Below are 24,606 nucleotides of genomic sequence, written 5' to 3'. Positions count from 1 at the left end.
AATAATGATAATTATTTATACCAAGCCCATCTTGGGTTGCCCCAGCTACTCTGGATGGCTTCCAACACATAAAAAGATCAAAGATTAATAGTAACAATCTGATCCAATATAAAGGATCACAATAACTTCAAAATAAACAAAGCAACATTAAACAATCCATCAGAATCTAATAGTAAACAGTAAAATTAAACACCAGCAAATAAAAATTAAACAGTTTACACTTATCAACCACAATAAAGAATTACCAATCTATAATCAATAAAAATAACAGCAAATCACAATGCATAAAATACCACAAAGCATACAAAACCATGTAAAAGGATCAAATTGAGAAACAAGGACACACAGCTTATAAAACAATTAAAACGTCTCTCTTCTCAGCTGCTGCTGCAGCTGCTGTTCTTAACGTCCTGGTCTGGGAAAGGCTCCCAGGCCAAGGCAGGTGGAAACACCATTGCATGATGAGGAACAGAAAGTCTCTCTCCCTGCACAGTTCTTCCTCTGTAGCAGCAGTAGTAGTGATAATAGTCTTCTGGATGTGGATATTTGAGAAAAGAAATGAAAAAGTGCTGGTACTGCGTACCGTTGAGTACTGTCTGAAAAAAAACACTGGTTCTGGGCACCTATTATCTATATCTAGATATCTGTAGCTGTTTCTGTTAGGTTGTGGGCGAACATATCAGACAACACAGCGATTCTTCCAAAGCAGCTCTTTATTTATAAGCTGGAACAGAACTGAACTGAGGAGCTCAGTCAGCCTGCTTATATAGAGCTCCACTAGAATGCAACAGTAACCATTTCCTGCAAAGCCACTCCCGACATAAGGGGGGGGGGTGTTGCGGGCTCACGACCCCGTCTACAATCTCGCGGGGCTGGGGCAGCACCGCAGGAGTCAGGGATTCCCCACTCTCTTCCATATTCATCACCCCCGAGCCGGCCAATCAGCTGCCGATAGGGGCAGGTCTACCTAGGTGAACTTAAGGTCGGGGCAGCCCTGGCTCGCCCCTTTTCCTTCTCTGCAGCAGCAGCATTTCCTGCAACTAGCCAATCACTGAACGTCACTTTCGATCCTTCATTTGCATACAAACTATCCAATCACTGAAGATCACTTTCGATCCTTCATTTGCATAACTATCTACAGTATCCCCCTGCTGGCCCAGGGTGAGAACTTCAGTACATAACAGTCTCATCTATAAAACCATTACAGTTCCACAATTTAGGGGCTGCCACAGAGAAGGCCCTCTCCTGGAGTGCCATTACCCACTGAAGGGTGTTTACCTTAATACCTGAGAAGGCCACTAGGAATAGATGGAGTGTTGCAGATATTTGGAGCCTAAGCCACCTGAGGTTTTAAACCACCTTGAGTTGGACCCAGAAACAATTCTGGCAACCAAATTGAGAAATACCTTGCAGAGCCTATTTGAACTTCGTACTACAAATCATTTCCGACAGATTATAGTCTCAGTTGCTGTTTTTATACCTTATAAACAATATGCAGGGGCGGGAACAGTTAGAAATAATAGTAAAAAGTGTTCCGAAGCCTTATAAGCGTGAGTCATAATTTCATGACATTTCCATCTTTGCCATGACTTAGTGCTACTTTGGTTACAAGCCTATATATCCCACAGAATATTGCCTCCCTGGTGTTTTTTTGGGGTTGGTTTTTTTTTGAAGAGCAGCATATAAAAATAACAATAATTGTAAAGTCTGAGACAGGAGACTTTTGTGAAGTCCTCCTTTCAGTGAGTTTGACATGGGCAAGGGCAAGTTTTTGCCACGTCATTCTGTTGTAACCCAAAGGAATATAAACATTGAGCCTCTCTCTCCCGTTATCACTCGTCCGCAGACTGCTGCAAGGCTGGCCAACACAGATCCATCTTCCTTCACAACCATGAGGATCAAATTCCCCATACTTGCCATTTTCTTGGAGGTGGTCATTATAAGTTTATTTGGAGTATTTGTAAAATATGACACAGTGGACAGGAGACAAGTATACCCACGTGAGTGTTTTCTATTTGTTACCTTTGTATATTCCCCGTCTCATCAAGTTCTTGAAGAAGCCTGCTTTCTTGGTTCATAAACTTGCTTTCTGGTACAGGGAGGTGCTATTTGCATTGCTGCACCATGGTGCACATGCACAGACTAACGTTGGAGAATGTTTGTCTCCTGGTGAGCATGTTGCACACCTTAAACTATCAGCATATCAAATGGCCGTAAAGGTGCTGAAGGCTCTATCTCACTTCTGCCGCACGTTGCTTCTAGAAAGCAGACTTTTGTGGTGATAATGTGAGACTTCTGTTCCTGCTGCACCCATCAAAGTTGTCATTTAAAGTTTTGTTTCTGTCCATCTAACCGCTTAGCAGAATTTGGGGATTCCAAGTGTCTTAGGCCTTGTGCATCTGAAATCTTCTGGCTTCAGAGACGACACAGAGGATTCTCATTTACCATTTTGAACTCCTATCTCGTTTTCCTGCCTTCTCTCACACCCCAAGGGCTGAATGCTAGATTAAAACAGCCAGGCAATATAGGAATGACTATCTTCTAACCCTTTGGCTTGAGCACTTTTCCTCCTGAAACTACGAAGTCACTGGGTTTGGGGGCTTTAACTGATGGTGAAAGAAACTTACTGTCCTTTAGCCAGGCATAGCTTTTGTCATGTTACTGCAGTTCATCATCTATTCTGCAGAAGCCCTTAAATAGGATTCAGTAGATATGCATTCAATTGAGTTAATTTTATTAATTGTCTGTCCCATAAACAATTAAACCAGGATTAATTTGCTAAAGGTGGCATAAGTGTTATTACAAAGGTACCAAATACTCATGTAGTGCTCAGCCATTTCACAAGTTATAATATGTAAACTTGTTTAATTAATTAATTACAATTAATCAATTCCTCGGCTCTATTTGGAAAGTTTTGGAGACCACATACCCTTACGTAAGGCCACAAACAGCCGTGGACAGATCAGGTCCTCCACTCCCACCCTCAAAAAGCAAATAGGTGGAATTTTAAACATATTAATGCAACTGTTATTTTTAAATATATATCTGTTAATTCTTTTTATAAAATATATTGCAATATATTCCCAGAAATATGCATCTTTATACAATCCTGAGTTTGGGGATTTATTTTCCATATTTGAGAATATTCTGCCCATGTGCCTGTTGCTTGTTGAGGACCCCATAGCCACCCTCAGATAAAGACATAATTCACACAAAATTTTTGTTAAAGGTTTTGGGGATAATTTTTGGCCACAACTTTATTGATTGCAGCATGTGAGTGGTTGCTTAGGCATTGCTTCACGACTATCTGTTCCAGCCTAGAGGTAGGAACAAAACTGACATCCGCAAGCCTGCAAAAGTCAGTAAGGGTAAACAATTTTGGGGAGAGCATAGAGCTGGGCACCAGGCTCTCACCTCTCCCCAAATGCTCCCAGGGGCTCTTGTGTGGCCCTAGCCCCTTGACAGGGGTTTGGACAAGAGCATGGTGAGCACCTGGATTCCTTTAACGGAATACCCTTGCAGCAGCAGCAGCATTGGAGGGGCTGGCACAGCAAACCATACCCCCTCCACCAAACAAAATTAACCAATGCCTAACTGCAACCTTATAGGGGACACGGGTGGCACTGTGGGTTAAACCACAGAGCCTAGGACTTGCCAATCAGAAGGTCGGTGGTTCGAATCCCCGTGACGGGGTGAGCTCTCGTTGCTCGGTCCCAGCTCCTGCCAACCTAGCAGTTCAAAAACACGTCAAGTGGAAATAGATAAATAGGTACCGCTCCGGCGGGAAGGTAAACGGCGTTTCCGTGCGCTGCTCTGGTTCACCAGAAGCAGCTTAGTCATGCTGGCCACATGATCTGGAAGCTGTATGCCGGCTCCCTCGGCCAATAAAGCGAGATGAGCTCCACAACCCCAAAGTCGGTCACGACTGGGCCTAATGGTCAGGGGTCTCTTTAGCTTTACCTTAACTGCAGCCTTACAAGTTGTGACGATTTGCTACTCAAATGGCACCAGCCAATCAGCCAAATGGCAAAATTCCTACCAGGCCCCTGCCCCAAAAGCAGACGACCCCATGACAGACATAGCAAGGTCAACGCAATAGCCCCAAATTAGGGAGGGTGGGTGGGTGATCCAATGCGTACAGCGGAAAGAGGAAGCTCAACGATGCGTGCAGGGAATAAATAGCCCCTCATCAGTCAATCATAAAACTGCTACACCAAATTCTCTCCAACGACTGAGGGGTTCCCAATCAGAATCGTAGCCATCTATACTAACCCGCCTAGCAACAGAGGGATGTCTTGGTTGCCCCTACCGCAACATGTGCTCTCCAGGAAGGAGAACCCGCTTTCTCAGAAATGATTGACTGCACTTGTTTTAAAAATATGCTCTGTGGGAAAAGAGAGGATTCTTCATGGTGGCCATTATTAGCTTTCAATTTATGCAACCCATCGTAGGCCCAACACATTGACTTCCTTTTCCTTCCAGTCTTTCAGGATGTTCATGTGATGATATTTGTTGGGTTTGGTTTCCTGATGACTTTCCTGAAGAAATACGGCTTCAGCAGTGTTGGCATAAACTTCCTCGTTGCAGCCTTGGGTCTCCAGTGGGGCACCCTGCTGCAAGGATTCTGGCATATGCACTCAAATGAAATCCACATCAACATTGGCAGGTAAGGGGGGGGGTATCCTGAGAAGCCCCTGTCACTTAACAGACACCCCTGTCGCTGCAAAGCCCACAGGAATTCATAAAAGAGTCCCGTGGCTCCTTAAAGGCTGAAAATAGGATTGTGCTGTGAGCTTTTGCAAACTCGAAAACTAAAGCTCACTTCATCCGACCGGGTGTCCATGCTTAAACCAATGCTGTCTCCCACATCAACTTGTCCAAACATTAAACATTAGAAGCCTGTCCCTGTCCCATCACAGAAAAGGCATGCGGGGGGAAAGGAGAAGGTGAGCCCCCCCAAAAAAACACTGTTGCTGCTTACTCTTATCTTTTGGGCATGAAGCAAAACTGGAGAATAAGAAATGCAAAAACAAAAGCATTCTCCCATTCTCCTCTTTGTTTAATATCCCTCTGATATTGTATAGGGCATTCTGGTATTTTAACTATTTTTGTTGTCTTTGCTGTTTGGTAGTTATTTTCTTTTTAATAAATTTCTTTTTTTAAAAAAGTAATATTTATTAAAGTTTCAAACAAAATTACAGTAATACAAGAAAAGTAAAAAAAGAAGAAAAAGGAAAATACAAAAAACAGAAAAAATAGAATAACAATTAAAAACAAATCAGTCTTTCCATATCTTGTCTTTCATTCACTTGTTTCCCTGACCTCCTCACACCTCCCTTTTTTGCATTCCAGTTCAGTTAGTTAATTCAGCAAATCCTTTCCCTCTTTGTTCTTATCTTAATCCTTTATCTTAGTATATTATTACTTCAAGTTCACATCTATTAACAATCCATTTTTACATAGACCTTAATAACATTGCTGCTAAAACCACTTAACTTCATTCCAACATCATTCTAACATTCATTAATTTTGCAGTATTTCTGTAGATATTCTTTAAATTTCTTCCAATCTTCTTCCACCGACTCTTCTCCCTGGTCTCGGATTCTGCCAGTCATCTCCGCCAGTTCCATATAGTCCATCACCTTCATCTGCCATTCTTCCAGTGTGGGTAGATCTTGTGTCTTCCAATACTTTGCAATAAGTATTCTCGCTGCAATAAATTTCACTTATGTGCATTATCAAAGGCAGTACAGCAATACCCTAAATAAATAAACGTGCCAAAATAAAATACCAGTTTATGCATCTGATGTAGAGGGTTCTACATGAATAAACTTTGTGTTGGAATACATTTGTTAGACTTTAAGGCACCACAAGACTCTTGGGATTCTTTCCTCTCAATGCCCCTCCCTGACAGAAGGCTGGAAAACCCCTCTGCCCTGTTTCATGGCCCTCTGAAAATGAGGAGATGGGTCAGCCCAACACTTCAGGGGAGTGATTCTGAGCTATGCAGCCTCTTTCCCATGCTTCTGGGAACTGCCAGAATGGTGGCCGAATGCACAATCTGGCCAGTGAGCCAAATATGCATCTAGGAATCAGGCTCACCTTGGATTTGAAGGCTGAATGTAATGTTGGTTTCTAGAAAGTAGTATTGCTGGGTGTTATATTGGGGTGGATGAGTTGAATAATGTTTATATTCCCTTCTTTTCTTTTCCCTTCATTTCCTCTGGATTTTTAACATTTAGTTTGGACAAAAAATAAAATAAAATCAGGCTCACCCATGCATCCTCTTTTTGAAGTTTCAAGCCACCTTTACCCATCTGGTACTAGAATTGAATTTTATGCAGAAATAAAATCAAGCAAAAATTGATTTCAATAGAACTGCTTAGTTACTATCATTTCCCCATAGTGGCTGGAGAAACCCAGCCAGATGGGCGGGGAATTATTATTATTATTATTATTATTATTATTATTATTATTATTATTATTATCATCATCATCATCATCATCATCACAACCACCCTCCCAATAGCATTGTTAAGTATATTGTAAAAGTCATGAAGTCAATAAATAAGACTCTTACACTTACATGAAAGTTTAAAACGAAGCAAATACAATTAAAATGAGTTTCACTTGGAGCATATATTTTAACACAGTTCATAGAGCCTCTCCACCTTATTGCAATTTTCATGCAAAACTACACAGCTCATAGTCAGCTGCTGCAATGAATTAATGTATCTTCCCTCAAGGTGGTGCTCTTGCAAATGAGTTCTTTGCATCTTTGCTCAGCGCATTTTCCCAGTGTCAAAATGCAGAGGGTTATCGTTAACGAAATACAATTTGCCGCCAGCAGCTCCACTGCTATAAATGTCATAGGCACCTATTAGAGACAGGTCTGCCTGTGACATTGCTACTGGCAAGTGGCAAAACCTCATCTCTCATGCGCACACCTGCACTTTCCTGCTGCAATGTTGTGATGTGCATTCCCCATGAATGCAAAAAGCTGGATGCATTTCCGCTCCCCATTTTTTACCTGAGACAAAGGAAACAGAAGACAAACTCAGCCAGGCAAACTCCTGGTCTTTTTCCTGCCATGGCCCCAGAAAGGAATTTGTAAGAGGATTGAACCAAAGGGGAAATGTGAGGTTAAAGTACATTTTTTCAGGGTTGTCTGGGTAAGGCCTCAAAGTCTCAATTCAATAATCAATTCAATAAACATCAGACTAATTTTTCAAATTAATTGCATTTATTCCTTCAAATGGTTCGGGTCCAAACTAGACGTTCTAAGGCATGCATACACTGACCCTTGTCTTTTCTCCCTCTCCTCTCCTTGTTACACAGAATAGGAAGGGACAATGGTTCTCCCTGACATTAGCAGCCAACATTGTGAGCTGCAAGTGCAAGGAGATGCCCTAACAATGATGTCTGGTTGTGCTGTTTTATAAAGAAGAAAAAGATGGACAAGAAACACTGAGTGGGGGCAGTCTTATGTGGTACTTTTAATATCTGGGTTGGCCCTCAGGATGTTGACACCATAGATTGTTCCTAGTACTGTTGTTGTTTTAGAGTTTACCTGGAGGCCATTTTTTATTTTTTTGAAGCACTAGGAGCTGTTGGGTCCTGCTCTGGAATCTGCTCCTGATGCAGCCTGGGAGTATATTCTGCACTAGAGGACCATGACTGCTTGTTCTTCAAACTAAAAATGGCCTTAAACTTAAGTGCACTAACCATGAAGGGTGTAACTGGTAGCTGAGATCTTTCATACAGTCCCCATACAGCTTTCAAAGCCACATCTGCTTAGGCATACGATAGCATCATCACGCCACTTCATCCTGGTCTCTGAACCCTCATACATCTGTGACGTCATACCTGACTTTGTTTTTATTCTCCACGTTCCCTTCCAATTGAAAGCATGATCAATGCAGACTTCAGCACAGCAGCTGTCCTGATTTCCTTTGGAGCTGTCCTGGGGAGAACAAGTCCTATCCAGATGCTGATCATGGCCATTTTTGAAATCACCATCTTTGCCTGCAACGAACACCTCGTCGTGTCAGTATTACAGGTAGGAATTTTCTATGACATATATGAAGGGAGAAAAGTTGTTCACTTACCATATTTTTCGCTCCATAAGACACACTTTTCCCCTCCTAAAGAGTAAGGGGAAATGTGTGTGCATCTTATGGAGCGAATGCAAGTGGGCGGCTCTGCTCAGCGCTCCCTTTAAAGAGCTGTGCGGAGCATGTGTGCAGCTCTTGCTGGCTTTTCCCCAAGGAGGGAGAAGGGACTGACGGGCTGCCCTCTATCCCTTCCCACACCTCCTGGAAAAGCCAGCAAGAACCGCTGCCAGGCTCTGCTCAGCGCTCCCTTGTAAGGGCTCCCTTTCATCCCTCATCCCGCTTTGCTGGGAAGCCAGCAAAAGAAGAGGTGCTGCGCAGCTATTGCTCTTGCTCTGCTGGCTTCTCAGCGAAGCGGGAAGAGGGACGGAAGGGTTTAAAGCAAGAAAAGCGAGAGCTGCTTACATGCTCTGCACAGAATATTTTTTTCTTGCTTTCCCCCTCTAAAAACTAGGTGCGTCTTATGGAGCGAAAAATGTGGTATATTCTGCCCGTACTTTATAGTGGAAACATATCCTCTGTTTAGTTTGATGTGCCTCAAGGCTTTGTGCTTACACTTGTTCTGTTTCATCTTTGTTGAAGCTTAATTCATGCAATAGTGTCTAGTGGGGTGGGGTGACTCCAGGGTCAGGAAGACAGCTCCACCCCAACACATCAGCTGCCCCTGAATTCAAGAAGAACAGCAACATTTGACTGTCATTTAATGGTCGCTCCTTCAGGAACCTTGCATTGATGCTGCCATGCCAAAAGATCCCCTGCAATCTGTCCTTTAAAGAGAGAGAGGGGGGGAAATATAATGAATAATGAATGTTAAAAATGATTTGAAATAGTGTTGCATGGAAAACCCCTCTGGAAGGCAGTCCTGAGAGCTGACATTCTTGCCACGCTCACTTTTACATTTTGATTCTGTCCACTTTCACATGGCTGAAATCACACCATGCAGGCAAAAGCACAGCCCTGCACCTTGCATGTGCCAATGTTAACCTGGCTTGCTGGGGCTTGCAAAACACACTTCCTCCTTAGAAAGAAAATGGTGCATTTTCCTCACCCATCTCTATCTGCCCATCAGTTTCTAACTCCAAAAGCCTGATATAGTCGTAGTAATAGTAATAAACCTAGCAGCTGTTTCTCCTCCAGCTTTAGGAGAGAGGAGTATAGGGATGCATCTCAAGAAGCCAACCAACCTCCCCATCTCAACCCTCCTCTTCTATGTAGCCACCAGACATTGTCTACGGACAAGGAGGGAGGGAGGGAGCCTTGCATACTTGTGCACTGGCACCAGAAATGAAAAGGATTCATTTGGAAGACTCCCACATATTCACAGTCATCGTTATCTGAAGTTTTCACCCTCTTATGATGGCAGTTGTTGCTTGGCTTTAAGACAGCAGTTCAGCATACTACATGGTTAGGATTAACAATTAATTGTTGCAACTAATTATGCTATTTTGCAGGCCACTGATACTGGTGCATCCATGACTATTCATGCTTTTGGAGCCTATTTTGGGCTGGCAGTAGCTCGGGTCATATACCGCCCTGCTTTGAGAAATGGACATAAAAATGAAGGTTCTGTTTACAATTCCGACATGTTTGCTATGATTGGTGAGTAGGAGGCTTCTTTCTATTATGAGTCAATTTTCATGATACTGTGGAGAAGAAACATATCATACCATGAGGGTGGCCAACAAAAGCTCTTTTCAAAAGCGATGTATCATATGATGCTTTGCCTGGCATTACTGCATGGTCAAGGGTTCTGAACCAGTTATGCCAGGAGACTCAGGTAATTAGGTCTGTGTGAAAGAACCATGAGGGCCTGATGCCACAGACATTAGGCACTTTTAATTCCAGCTTTTGGATTGATAGAAACAGTTGTCTCACTTCTCCAAGGGATGTGGACTTGTGGCATGTTTCTAAGGTATACAGCTGTACTAAGCCACTAAGTGTTCTGGATGAAGTCCTAAGTGCTGCCCTGACACAATTTCCCAGGCATGATGGAACACCAATATTGGTGTACCAGTGCAATGATAGTTCAGGTGGTCACATTGGACCAAGTGTATGATAATTGGAGGGAAGAAAAGTATAGGAAGGTTCCATTCCCAGAATCACTGGTTAAGAGGATCAGGCAACAGAGGATGGGGAAGATCTTTCCCTGGGACCTTTGGGAGTCATCAGAGTTTTCTTTTCTTCTTTTTTTAAATGTATTTTTATGAAAGATTTTTTTGATTTACAAAGGTATGTGCAATGTCTCTCTCTTGTATTCCCCCCCCCCCATGTAATGTTTTGTTTTTGTTTTTTTACAAATCACTTTCATTTGTTGAGACATTAGGAAGAATAGGGGGAAAGAGGTGGAGGGGGAAAAAGATGAGTGGGGTTGGGGTCGGGTGGTGATGTTTCTATTTTACTTAATATATGTGGGGTTTTGTGTCAGCGCTGCTTGTGCAAGTTCTCTGCTGTTCACTTGTGTTCCTTTGGTGGTGAGAGAAGTTGGGGTTGGGGACTTCCGGGTTAGCGCCATCGACTAATGGCGATTCCCTCCGAGCTCCGGAGGGAATCGGCTCCGTAGAAGATGGGTCTTGCCGCGGCGGCGACGCGGGGACCCTCAGAAACCACAGGTGCTGCAGCCAGTGGACCTGGTGACTCGGCGGGCACCATTTGCGCCCCCGACCCGCAAAGGAGCCTTTTTAAAGGCTACGGAATGGGGGACGGGGAGTGGCGCGGTGCTGAGAGTCGACTGCTTCTCCTACGGAGCGAAGCCGCATGCCATGGCCGGAGAGCGCTGACTTCTTCCTTTGAACAATTGGACTCTAAAAGTAACAACCCGTGAGTAGCACGGAAATTGGAATTACAAAGGGAAAATTCTTTTTTTTCTTCCGAATTAGGCACGATCGGGGAAGGCGCAAAAAAGAAGTCCGTCTCCCCGTCCTGTAGATAAATTAAAGCAAGGACTAGATAACTAAGGTCGAGAGAACATCTTTTTCTTCACTGGATAAAAGTTATTAATTTCACGACTTGGCAGTATAAGTAATTTTGCTGGAGGATAAGAGTTGATTTTGAGAGCTGAAGTGCAACCCCCTGGGACCCGGGAGTGATCCGCGAGAGAGCCTGTTGAGGAGACATAGAAGATTTTGACAGCTGTCAAACTAGCTGTCAAAGCTGAAAAAAAGAGAACTTTGTTTCTGTTGTCTTTGCTGGTTATATTTGTTACAACTTGGTTTTAAATTGTTGAAAACAAAGAACTGAAACAAGCTAACTTGACTTTTGGATTGGAACTGGAAGGAATACTTAGTAACCAGAATCCCTCTAGAGGGGGTTCAGGGACACTACAAGAATGGCTGCAGGTGGAAAAATACAGGCTGAATTGAACAGAGTGTTTTTTCTCTTGGGAAAGTTACAAGGTCAAAGTGACATTTTGGCTACAAATGTTACAACTTTGAACTTAACAGTAAATAAACTCACTGAATTTGATAAGGACTTGACTCAAGAAGCCCATGCAGCTGAACAAGAAAAGAAATCTGAGATTTTTGAGAGAGTGGAGAAAGAGATACATGCTGTTCCGGAGGAAAGGGAAGGAGGAGCTGTAATGCTGCAGATGATAAAGGAGAGCCAGAGGCCTGCTAAGATGGATACAAAGGAAAACAAGATCTGGATGACGAAAATATGGTTTTAATTGGAGAATGAAGAATGGAGAGATCTCCTTATGGGGAGATCTGAAGACCTATGGATTACAAATCTGATTAAGGTGGAAGCTGGAGCTTTTGGGACATTTGGACTTAAAAGGAGTAAGAAACAAGATTTGGGCCCCACTTTTAAATATGGAGGTCTGGCTGGAAGAAACATGGACCCTATTGGGACAGAGCTTCTCTGAGACTTGGTGTTCAATACAAAGGACCATCAAAAAAACCGGCAGAGAGGAATTGAGAGAGAATTAAGAGCCTCGGACGTGAGGTCTCCAGGCTGATAGTTGATAGACTGATGGACATTTGTTGGGGATCGAAACCGGGAAAGGGGGGGGGGTTGGGAATCCAAAGGGTGTACAATTAGATTTTGTTTCTTTTTATTCTGTTTCGGTACTAGTATAAAAACTGGGAAATTCGTGGAAGGGAACTTGGGTCGACTTTAGAAAAGGGTTTTAAGAATGAGCATTGATGTACAAATTGAGGTTTATAAGTTAAAATTGGTTAATTAAAATGAATTAAATATAATAAGGTAAAATTTGGGGACAAGAACTTGCTGAGCTAACAATTGGAACTGGAATACAAGAAGGGGAGGTGTGGGGAAGTCAGGGAAAGAGGTTATTGAAAATAAGAAATGTAAATTCTATGTGTTTTTAATTTTTCTTTTGTTTTTTCTCATTTTTTGAAAATTTCAATAAATATCTTTTTTTTTTAAAAAAAAGAGAGAAGTTGGGGTTGGCCTAGGGTGTGGCTGTTCATTTGTGGTTGGCTGTGGTGGTCTTTGTTTTCATGTGTGAGTGGGGTGGGTGGGTGTTTTGGATCAGGTTAGCCATATTGATTTGTATGCTGTTGGTGGATTTTTGTCATTGTTTTGTTGGGCTGTGTATGTGATAAAGGGGAGCCATACTGGGAGTCATCAGAGTTGAGAATACAGGGAGCTATCTGGGTCTGACCAGCTTCCAATGTCCTTCAAAGAAGACCAGAGGAGATTAATTAATGACATCCTGCATTTTTTTGTTATATTATTTATATAGGTACCCTTTTCCTCTGGCTGTTTTGGCCCAGTTTTAACTCAGCAGTTGCAGCAACAGCAGATGCCCAGCAAAGAGCGATCATCAACACATACTTTGCTTTGGCAGCTGGCACACTCACAGCATTTGCCACCTCTATTCTGGTGGAAGGCAGAGGCAAACTTGACATGGTAAGCTTTGTCTTGAACATGATGCATATCCATCACAATTAACAACCACACATTTATGTCGGGGTTTCTCATTTCTCTACTCTCTAAATTCAGTTCACCACATTCCCACATCTGTTTGCAATTCAAGAAAGTCATCACAAAAATTCATCAGCATTTGGATTCTCTTAATACACAGATTTTTGTATGCAATTTTGCTTATTGTGCACAATTCTTTACAAGCTAATATGATGCTTTTTAACACTTTCCCCCAATAAATGCATTTTGCAAATTTTTTTTGGTTGGAGGACTGCATCACAAAATTTGGAGAACCAAATTTCTTCCTTATCACTAGTATGGATTCAGTTGGGTTTCTCAGAATGTCAGTATACAATTGTTGCCTCAGAGCCACCCAAATCAGGGATTGCTTTGCTTTGGCTAGAATGAATTTTTATAGACTTCATAAAGGTTTATGTCTTCTGGGGCTGTTCCTATCTGATACACTTTGCAGAACATGTTGGCAATCGCCTTTTTAAAAACATACCAGATTTTTACAAGATAGGACAAATCCAGATTAAATGGGGCAGGGAGATGATACAGACTAGGATTTTGCTATCAATGCCATCATGTGGACACTTTGAAAAACCTGTGTCCACAAGAAGCACTCATCCTACAATAAACATCCATCAGGAAGACCCTTTGTTGAAAAGGTAATTAATTGTATGTAGGGATTGCAAAATGTGTCCATTTTGCTTTCTTTCCATTTCTCATTTTTACACTCTTAAATTCAGTTCTCCACATTTCCACATCACTTTGTAATATATATATATTTTTAGTCCTCATGAAAATTCACCAGCATTTTAATGCAATTTTCTCCCAACATACACGTTTTTGTTTGCAATTTTGTCTTATTACTCATTTTGCAAAGCAATTTCCTCTAATGTGATGCATTTCCTATGCCATTTTCACTAATGTATTCATTTGTATGCACATTTTTGTGTATTTCTGTACACATCACTTGAGTAAAGAACTGCAGTTCAAAATTCAGAGAAGTGCAAACTTTCCAAAGGATGACTGTTTCTAGTCATATATTTTCTTACAAAGTGTGAATTAGGAAGGTTCACCTTTAAATGCAAAGTGGATCTAATTTCTTCTCCACCTCTAGTTGTAAGTCACCAGCTACAGTGAAAAGACCAATTTGTGGGGCTAGTGGTATGGGTGAGGGAAAGAGGATAACTCTGTGAACTACTTCCAGCCAGAATGCAATTCTGGTTAGCCTGCTGGTCACATCTAATTTCTGCATTACAGGCGACTCCCCACTTACATGAAGGTTGCGTTCTGGGCCACTCCGTGCTTAAGTGAAATGTGCCCCTGGTCACGTGAGGATGCGAAGTCCAGCTTTAGCTCAATTGTCTTCAACTGCTTTTCGAAGCCATCTTTGCAAATTCCTTTGCAACTATCTTGCAGTACTAGTCAATTACAGGAAAGGCAAACAGTCTCTTGGTTTTACTGATGTAATATAACGTGTTAATATGTTGTGCCCCACACAGGTACACATTCAAAATGCTACCTTGGCAGGAGGAGTTGCTGTGGGTTCCTGTGCCGACCTGAACATCTTACCGTTCGGTGCAATGTTAATTGGCAGCACAGCTGGATTCATCTCAGTTGCTGGATTCAAATACTTGACGGTGAGTGCTACTTTGTTCTTTTTAGATTTGTCCTACCTTTGATAGGGACGCGGGTGGCATAGGGACGCGGGTGGCGCTGTGGGTAAAACCTCAGCGCCTAGGACTTGCCGATCACATGGTCAGCGGTTTGAATCCCCACGGTGGGGTGCGCTCCCGTCGTTCAGTCCCAGCGCCTGCCACCCTAGCAGTTCGAAAGCACCCCCGGGTGCAAGTAGATAAATAGGGACCGCTTACCAGCGGGAAGGTAAAACGGCGTTCCGTGTGCTGCGCTGGCTCGCCAGATGCAGCTTGTCACACTGGCCACATGACCCGGAAGTGTCTGCGGACAGCGCTGGCTCCCGGCCTATAGAGTGAGATGAGCGCACAACCCTAAAGTCTGGCAAGACTGGCCCGTACGGGCAGGGGTACCTTTACCTTTACCTTACATTTGATAAGAGAATTTGCACACTGTACTGAGTAGGCCGAAATCCAAGCTGTGCTTGTTAGTTTACTTAACAGTTATTGCTGTGGCTCATGTTGCCAGGATTCTGCTCCTTTCTGAGTGCGTTTTCAAAGCCAATGAAAGGGAGTAATGGGAAATTTCAATATAATCCTGACTTATTCTGGTATCTAGATAAATTTCCTTTGGTACATCAGCGCCTGCCACAATTAAAGATTATGGTTGCTGTTGAGTGAATGTCCTATTCCATTGCCCTTGAGCAGGCCGGCGTCTCTGCTGAGCATCACACCATTCAGCACCTGGCAGCAATGGGAGTTCATGCCTCTGTCTGGTGCCCTTACACAATTTGAGCTCTCTCACATTCTTTTGAATGGCCGGAGACCGTTTTTGTCAGACTGATTCCACATTTGGAGCGGGAAAGAAAAACGTTCCCCCGGTTGTTACGATTGTAACTAACACCTTATCTTGGTGGGGAGGGGTGTTATGTACTGAAGTTCTTTCCCTGGGCCAGCAGGGGGATATTGTAGATAGTTCAGGTGGACATATGCAAATAAGGGATCGAAAATGACGTTCAGTGATTTTGCTCGGTGTTTCAGCTCAGTGATTCAGCTCCGCTCAGAGGGTGGCTGCATCTGGCTGTGCTCTGTTGTCCATCCATCCCACCTTCGTCGCCAGTGTTAAGTTGTGGGTGAACATATCAGACAACACAGCGATTCTTCAAACAGCTCTTGTTTATTCACAGGCCAGAACAGAACTGAACTGAAGGGTTCAGCCAGCCTGCTTATATAGAGCTCCACTAGAACGTAACAGTAACCATTTTCTATAACTATCCAATCACTGAACGTCACTTTCGATCCCTTATTTGCATATGTCGACCTGAACTATCTACAGTATCCCCCTGCTGGCCCAGGGAGAGAACTTCAGTACATAACACCGGTCATACTAGGAATTTGCCCTATTGCCAACATAGAGGTGTGCAACTGTTTTTTCTTACCATATGGGGAGACTTGTCCCGTCGGGTGGCAAGGAAAATTGTGTTGGATTCTGAGTCAGTAGTCTTACTAAAGCCAGAAACAGCTTCCCATTCCACCATTACTCCTCTGAAGTCTCTCAGCCCCACTCACCTCACAGAGTGTTTGTTGTGGGGGAGGAAGGGAAAGGAGATTGTGAGCCACTTTGAGACTCCCTCGGGTAGTGATAAAGCGGGATATCAAATCCAAACTACTACTACTACTACTACTACTACTACTACTATTCTTCTTCTTCTTCTTCTTCTTCTTCTTCTTCTTCTTCTTCTTCTTCTTCTTCTTCTTCTTCTTCTTCTCCCTTGCATGGTCACAGCCTCAAATTCAGTTGTCCAAAGATGTTACTATGTTGTATCCTATCTAGGGAAATATTTTTGAAATGATCAATAAATCACAGAATAGGAAGGGACCATCAGAGTCATCTAGTCTGACCCCCTGCAATGCAGGAATCTCAGCTCAAGCATCCATGACAGGTGGCCATCCAACCTCTTCTTAAAAACCTCCAAGGAAGGAGAGTCCACAGCCTCCCGAGGGAGACCTTTCCAAAATGTAGATTATATTGCAGGATACAGTGGTGTCATTTTATGTTGTGCAAATTTGCTCTTCGATCATGTAAGACAACCTGTGAAAGCAAGGAAGAACAACACCCTTTCTAGATACCCTGTTTTACAGTGACTTGGAAATCACCTTTTGTTTCCTTACAGCCTTTCTTTGCCTCAAAGCTGAAGATTCAAGACACCTGTGGAGTCCATAACCTGCATGGCTTACCTGGCCTTTTGGGAGGCATTGCAAGTATCATTGCAGCTGCTTTACAAGTCGAGAACAAGTGAGTTGCATAGAATCAGGTTGTATCTGCTAGTAAAATAACATGTTTTAATTGGTTGTTTTGACAGGTGACAAAAATGGCCAAACTAAGAATGTATGAAATGTTGCTTTTAGATTGCCTTCTTGGGATGCAGTCGCTTTGCAGTGGGAGCAGTGTTAGAGCACAGATCTAATCTACAGCACAGATTCGAATCATAGAATTGTAGAGTCAGAAGGGAACCCCAGAGTCATCTAGTCCAACCCTCTGCAATGCACAACAGACCACAAGGCCAACATAGTTTCAGTTCCACTTTCTCTCATTTTCTCATTCCCCCCCAATCTTAAGATCTGCTCTCTACATTCCACATCACTTTACGATTTACTCATTTTAAAGTCCTTATGAAAATTGCCCAGAATTTTATAATGTGTGTCTCTCACTTTGTATATTCTTGCAAGCAATTTTCTCTTACATACTGCATTTCATGTTATTTTCACCAGTATATGAATTCTTATGTGTACTTTCTCCTAATATATTATTTGGCTGGAGAACTTTGAAATGTAAATTTAAAAGAATTACTGCATTTCAGTTTGTGTATTATTTCAATAAGTGAAAAAGTAGTTAAGTTTGCTCTAAACTGCAAACTGAACTGAACTTCTGCCCCATGCTGACTTCATTCCCGCCCTGAATTAGCACTACATATTTTTAGATGCTTTTATTGTTTCAAAATATTTTTAATTTTTTTTAAAAAAGTTATTTGTATTGTTTTGTTACTGGTGTTTTTTCTGTCGTGGGTTCCTTTAGGAAGAAAGGCAGGATTGAAATTTAATAACAGCAACAAGAATAATAATACTACTAATAATAATTTACCATTTATAAATGGGTTTCCCCAGCCACTTTGGTGGCTTCCAACAGAATATTAAAATACTATAGTCCATCAAACATTAAAAGCTTCCCTAAACAGGGCTGCCTTCAGATGTCTTCTGGTAGTTGTTTTTCTCTTTGACATCTGATGGGAGGGCGTTTCACAGGGCGGGCGCCACTACCGAGAAGGCCCTCTGCCTGGTTCCCTGTAACTTGGCTTCTCGCAGTGAGGGAACCGCCAGAAGGCCCTCGGCGCTGGACCTCAGTGTCCGGGTAGAACGATGGGGGAGGAGACGCTCCTTCAGGTATATTGGACCGAGGCCGTTTAGGGTTTTAAAGGTGAGCACCAACACTTTGAATTGTGCTCGGAAACGTACTGGGAGCCAATGTAGGTCTTTCAAGACTGGTGTTATGTGGTCTCAGCGGCCACTCCCAGTCACCAGTCTAGCTGCCGCATTCTGGATTAGTTGTAGTTTCCGGATCACCTTCAAAGGTAGCCCCACATAGAGCACATTGCAGTACTGTGGTACCTCATGTTAAGAACTTAATTCGTTCTGGAGGTCCATTTTTAACCTGAAACTGTTCTTAACCTGAAGCACCGCTTTAGCTAATGGGGCCTCCCGCTACCGCCGCGCCGCTGCTGTGCAATTTCTGTTCTCATCCTGAAGCAGAGTTCTTAACCCGAGGTACTATTTCTGGGTTAGTAGAGTCTGTAACCTGAAGCGTCTGTAACCCGAGTTACCACTGTAATCCAAGCAAGAGATTACCAGAGCATGCACCACTCTGGCGAGACGGTCTGCTGGCAGATAAGGTCTCAACCTGCGTACCAGGTGGAGTTGGTAAACAGCTGCCCTGGACACAGAACTGACCTGTGCCTCCATGGACAGCTGCAGGTCCAAAATGACTGCCAGGCTGCACACCTGGTCCTTCAGGGGCACATTTACCCCATTCAGGACCAGGGAGTCTTCATCACCTGCCTGCCTCCTGTCCCCCCAAAACAGTACTTCTGTCTTGTCAGGATTCAACCTCAATCTGTTAGCCTCAGTCTGTTAGAAACACCTGTGTTTGGGATAGGAAGGTGTAAAGGTTCCTAGGACACACTAGATGGGGCCTGCCCAGTCAGCAGGGTCATCCTGTGGGTGGGAGAAATGTCGACATTCTGTCTCTGTTGCCTTAGACAGCATAGAAGCTGGCTGCCCATTAGCCTCAAGAGGGTGCCTGTCCATAGAGGAAGAGTCACGTGTTTGCTTCCTTTCATTTATTAGCTGAGTGAGGGGAAATGGATCCTTCAAGAAAATGTAAAGTAAATTATACTCCACTAATATGCTCCGTTCTCCCTTTCACAAATCACATAGACTACTTGGGCTTTCTACAGGTTGGGCGGCTTCTCCCTCTTCCCTCCTTATAGGCAGGATCAGCCCACCCATGAGGAGACTGCCTTGGGTGGCAGGATACGTAGGGGCCGCAGATCTGGCCTCCAAGGAGTGCACTGCGCTGCCGGCTCCTTGGCAGCCTCCCCCCAATGCCACCTCTAAAGCGCCCTCTTGGCATAGCTGTCAACCTTCCCTTATTTGGCGGGAAATTCCCTTATTCCAGCGCCGTTTCCCGCTGCTATCCCGGATTGTTAGGTATGCCGTAAATTTCCCAGATTTCAAAGGAAGCAGCTCCTCTCCCTCCCTGCCGGCCAGGGAGGTTCCTCAACTGCATTGCACGGCTGCGTTGCTCACCAATAAGGAGTCTGGAAATGACTGGGGGGGGTGGAGCTTGCATGCCTTGTGCTGATAAAATCGGCCGCTTTGCCTGGGGAACTTGCCTTTGCTTCAGCGCTTCCCAGCAGTGTGGTTTCCTTGCTGCTGTATCCCTTCACCGGGTCGCTGCGCTGTGGGAACCACTGCTTGAGGCTTCGTTTGGCTGCTGGCTGGGCTTTCTGCCTTTGGGCCTTTGGCTCAGATGGGCTCAGAACATGCCTGTGCTCGGAATCGGATGGATACATCAACGGCCCACTCACCCTTGCCGGGGATAAGGTCTGTCTGGAGCAGGGGCACATGGGGGAAGAGAAGGAGCAGCTGGTTGAGTACAATGGCGGGCAGCGATCTCATGCGAGGGGGGGCTTTTGGATTTGTTTTGGAGGCTCCTTCGATTGACTGTTATGGGGGAAAGGAAAGGAGCTGGTTGATTAAAATGGCGGGTGGCGATCTCGAAGCTACCAGCATGAGTTTGACTAAACTGCGGGAGGCAGTGGAAGACAGGAGTGCCTGGCGTGCTCTGGTCCAGGGGGTCATGAAGAGTCGGACACGACTAAATGACTAAGCAACAACAACAACAAAAGCCTGGTGTAAATTAATTTGTAGCCTGGGGGGATTACCGTGGCATGGACTGTCCCTGAGAACCGTAGACTGTCCCGTAGACAGGTGAGGCTGCTGATCCCTTATTTTGGCTGCTGATCCCTTATTTTCAAGGCTGCTGATCCCTTATTTTCAAATCTGAGAGTTGACAGCTATGCTCTTGGCGAATCAGAGGCATGCTGGTCCTCTCCAACTCCTAGGGAGCAAAGCTTTGGGGTTGCCCTCTGGGGTCTCCTGGGCTCTGCACCCACCCAGCATGATTCAAAACAGGCCTCTTCTTCCCCACCCCAATGGCCTTTGAGTCCCATTTCAACTATCTGGTAAGGTTGATTCCTCTCCACCCCCCACGTGTTTCCATTGTAGATCTTCACTCTCCCCTTCTTCCCTGGCTGGCGGGAAGAGCCAGTGTGGTGTAGTGGTTAAGAGCGATAGACTCGTAATCTGGTGAACCGGGTTCGCTTCCCTGCTCCTCCACCTGCAGCTGCTGGGTGACCTTGGGCCAGTCACACTTCTCTGAAGTCTCTCAGCCTCACAGAGTGTTTGTTGTGGGGGAGGAAGGGAAAGGAGAATGTGAGCCGCTTTGAGACTCCTAAAGGGGAGTGATATCAAATCCAAACTCTTCTTCTTTGGGGCCTTGCCTGCTGAAAGGGGAGACAAAAGGAGTGAACATTGAGCCTCCTCCTTCCTGTCCTGAAGGCAGGGACATTGGAGAAGTCAAGAGGCAGCAAAGAGGACGACCCTGGCAGCTAGGGGACCACTGAATATTGGACCCCCATATTATTTTTAAAAAGCTACATGTGTTTTATGTCCCAAAGAAGTTCGAACACACCTAACAAATTCCACTCATCATGGGTGAAGGTGATGCAATATGTATTTTGTCTCCCCATCCTACAGTTTATCGACTGGTATGCAGGCTGCTGCTCTGGGATGCTCCATTGCAATTGCTTTGGTAGGAGGAGCTTTTACAGGTCAGTAAAATACAGACCCTTATCGGCGCTGTCTGAGGCTGCTTTCAGACGGGTGTTTGTTGTGGGACAGTAGCACCCCATTTATCTATTTAACAGCATTAATATGTCGATCAGTTGTAATAAAACCTCTAAGCAGTTTGCAAGAAGTGTTAAAACGATTAATAAAAACAGTTTAAGACTACTAAAAATATTTAAGGAGAAAGAAGAATAAAAGTAAAAAACGCTAAAACGTGTCTGCTTCTATGTGTCTGGATAGGCTTGAAAGATGTTTGAAACAGGTGCTGAAAGAGTGCGTGGAAAGCCCAAGGGTTTTTTTTTTTGGAAAAACAACAAACATATTTACAATATTAAACCACAATCTGGAAACCTCCTTACAAGTGTGTCTGTTTTACTGTGTAGAACCTAGTGTGAAATATAATTGCACTAGGAAGAAAACAGAAGACCCCTCAACATTCTATTGCTTCAAGTTGAATTAAAATACACAAAGCTAATGTGAAGCCTAAATTTTACTTTGGGGGCACAAATTGATGAGATAATAGACAAATGATGTTTCTATGGCATTTCTCCAATATTCCATCTTACTATTGTTATATAAAATCTGTTATGGGATGTTTTTAACTACGGCTGTGTTTCTCCCCCCCCCCCCCAATGCAGGGTTGATTCTACATTTGCCTTTCTGGGAGCAACCACCTGATCAGAACTGCTATGATGACTCCGTGTATTGGGAGGTAGGACAGAATAATACAACCGAGTGCATAAAAATAGCATTTTTCTTTCATGGTATCAGCACGATTAGATAGACAGTGCCAATGTCTCTTTCTGGTCCACCCAGAGCAATCAAGTTTGCTTCCAATTTCTTAATAAATGGCTCCACTTTGCAGCGCTCTTTTCTTGATCACATTTGCCTACTTGGGAATCCCAGGGCATAGAAGGATGTGCTGTGAGCTGTGCTGTAATTTCTTCAACCCAGAGTTTTAGAAATCTCACAGGATAGTTCCCCCCACCTTTTATTGTTAGATTTTATTGTGCAGGGATTGTTTGATTTTCAATTAGTTTTTCTTAAAGTATTTTTAAAAACAGATAAAGGGGAAGATCTCCACTGTTGTCTCCACTTTCAATTTCTAGACTAGCTGAACTTTAGTGTGAAGCCTGGTGTTCTGCTTTTGAGAGCCATTAAAGGTAAAGGTACCCCTGCCCATACGGGCCAGTCTTGTCAGACTCTAGGGTTGTGCGCTCATCTCACTCTAGAGGCCGGGAGCCAGCGCTGTCCGCAGACACTTCCGGGTCACGTGGCCAGTGTGACATCGCTGCTCTGGCGAGCCTGCACCAGCACAGCACATGGAACGCCGTTTACCTTCCCGCTATAAAGCGGTCCCTATTTATCTACTTGCACTTTTAAGGGTGCTTTCGCACTGCTAGGTGGGCAGGAGCTGGGACCGAACGACGGGAGCTCACCCCGCCGCGGGGATTCGAACCGCCGACCTTACGATCAGCAGGTCCTAGGCGCTGAGGTTTTACCCACAGCACCACCCGCGTCCCTTTTGAGAGCCATTACTGCATTCCTAAGTTAACCATGGGGAAACTTTTCGTGTTACAATTATAACAGTATTTTCCATTACCCTGTTCTCTATTAACCTCCCATAGAGCTCCTTTGTATCCTTTCTCTGGACTCCATAGTGTAGGCACCAGCCCATCTGAACCCCACAGCTCACCCACCCCTCTGCTTTCCCCTTGTTTTCCCACCCCACAGGTCTCTCTGAATTCCCTTTCCTGCCTCGGCACCTTAGAGAGCATAGCAGTCTCTCTGCACCCCAGCCATCGCCTTAAACCTCTTCATCCTTCCGACCTCACAGTTCTCTCTGCAACCAATTCTCAATCATTTTCCCTTTCCTCTTCAGCCTTTCCCTCTCAGAGCCAAAATGCACATCACTAGCAAATGCACGGTCACATTTAACATATGGGGTTTGTTTTGTTTTTAAAACAGCTCCCTCCAGCAGCAAATGGCACATTCAGGGCAGCAGAATGTTCATCACTGTGAAGCTGTGATTTTTTTTAAGCAATATTTTTAAATTGGTTTCACTCCCATTTTTAATGGACTTGGACAGGCAACTGATGTTCTTTCCACAAATGTGCAAGTTAACTGGTATCTCTTGCTGAAGATTCAGTAAAAAGACATGTCGCCATAGACAGGTGGAAAAGGACCACATCTTTGAATTTCTCAAGGGAGGCTTAAAAAGTTAGGCAGAAGACTGCCTTTGGCCCACTTTTAAAGGAAGAGCTCTTCTGCATGTTACCTTGTACAGCAGGAAACTGACAGAAACGGCAAATCACGTTTTTAAAAAATGGGATTATACCTGTACAAGGAGTTTGAAGAATGCAGCTAAATCCCTCTGCAAGTTGTTTGCTGACTTTGAATTGGGTTTGTCTTTTGAAGTGAACTCATTGTTGGAAACTAGCAGAGGTCTGGAGGCAATGGCTTAAAATCCCAGCTCTGGAACTTTCTGAATAGATCAACCATCTATCATTGCTGCAACCATCCAGTTTACAGTCTTCAGCACTAGCTAACCTGCATAAAAACATAACAGTCTGATCTTGTTTATCACAATGGTTTAAGGGATTACGAAAAAGATATTGAACTCGCTTTAGATTTTGGTATGTGTGGTGTAACTTGCTTTGTCTACCAACTAAATTCTGTCTACTCAAACATCTTGTCTGGTTTCCTTCTAGGTTCCCCTCGAAGAGCCATCATACGAGAGCAGTTTTCATTTACCCAGAGAGCCACAGGAAGCTCAGCATTGAAGCACAGAAGGAACTATACATATTTAGCTATTTTCCCAAAGGTGTTTTCTGTTTCTGGTGAAATAACTGGACCATGCATTGTTTTTTTCAGTTTATATCTGCTTTAATTTACTGCAAAAATAAAACCAGAGTAAAATGTTTTTCTGGACTAGTATTAATATTATGCACATTCACGCATTACAGCACTACCCACTCAACGCTTGTGTTTCTAATGTATTCAGAACATGGCAGCAAAATAATTTGAGAGAATGCTTACTGATAAAATAAATACGCAAAGTGACAAGTGACTTCACACCCAAGCTGCAAACTCCTGGGTTGATCAGACAGACCCTAAAATGAAACCAGATGCTATAATTTAGTGCCTCTTTTCATAGATAGTGCATTTAACTCAACTCTTTCCACCATAACAAAGGTAAAGGTAAAGGTATCCCTGACCATTAGGTCCAGTTGCAGACGACACTGGGGTTGCGGCGCTCAACTTGCTTTATTAGCCGAGGGAGCCGGCATACAGCTTCTGGGTCATGTGGTCAGCATGACTAAGCCACTTCTGGCAAACCAGAGCAGCGGACGGAAACGCCATTTACCTTCTCGCCGGAGCGGTACCTATTTATCTACTTGCACTTTGACGTGCTTTCGAACTGCTAGGTTGGCAGGAGCAGGGACCGAGCAACGGGAGCTCACCCCGTCACGGGGATTCGAACCGCCGACCTTCTGATC

The 24,606-nt window shown here is 43.8% G+C and overlaps 1 protein-coding gene across 1 annotated transcript; it reads left to right on the top strand.

Moving 5' to 3' along the window:
* The first annotated feature begins 1,826 nt into the window (after window positions 1-1,826).
* Window positions 1,827-24,029, top strand: RHAG (Rh associated glycoprotein). Its single transcript, XM_028721957.2, has 10 exons — window positions 1,827-2,000; window positions 4,483-4,666; window positions 7,909-8,059; window positions 9,563-9,710; window positions 12,817-12,983; window positions 14,510-14,647; window positions 16,816-16,937; window positions 21,017-21,090; window positions 21,745-21,818; window positions 23,818-24,029. Exons 1-10 carry the CDS (start codon window positions 1,892-1,894, stop codon window positions 23,887-23,889), a joined length of 1,239 nt encoding a protein of 412 aa, XP_028577790.2. The 5' UTR covers window positions 1,827-1,891; the 3' UTR covers window positions 23,890-24,029.
* The last annotated feature ends 577 nt before the right edge of the window (window positions 24,030-24,606 follow it).

Source organism: Podarcis muralis, chromosome 3, assembly GCF_964188315.1.
Source record: "Podarcis muralis chromosome 3, rPodMur119.hap1.1, whole genome shotgun sequence".
Lineage (NCBI taxonomy): Eukaryota > Metazoa > Chordata > Lepidosauria > Squamata > Lacertidae > Podarcis > Podarcis muralis.
The sequence above is the reverse complement of the archived record's forward strand: the minus strand, read 5'-3'. Positions and strand labels throughout refer to the sequence as shown.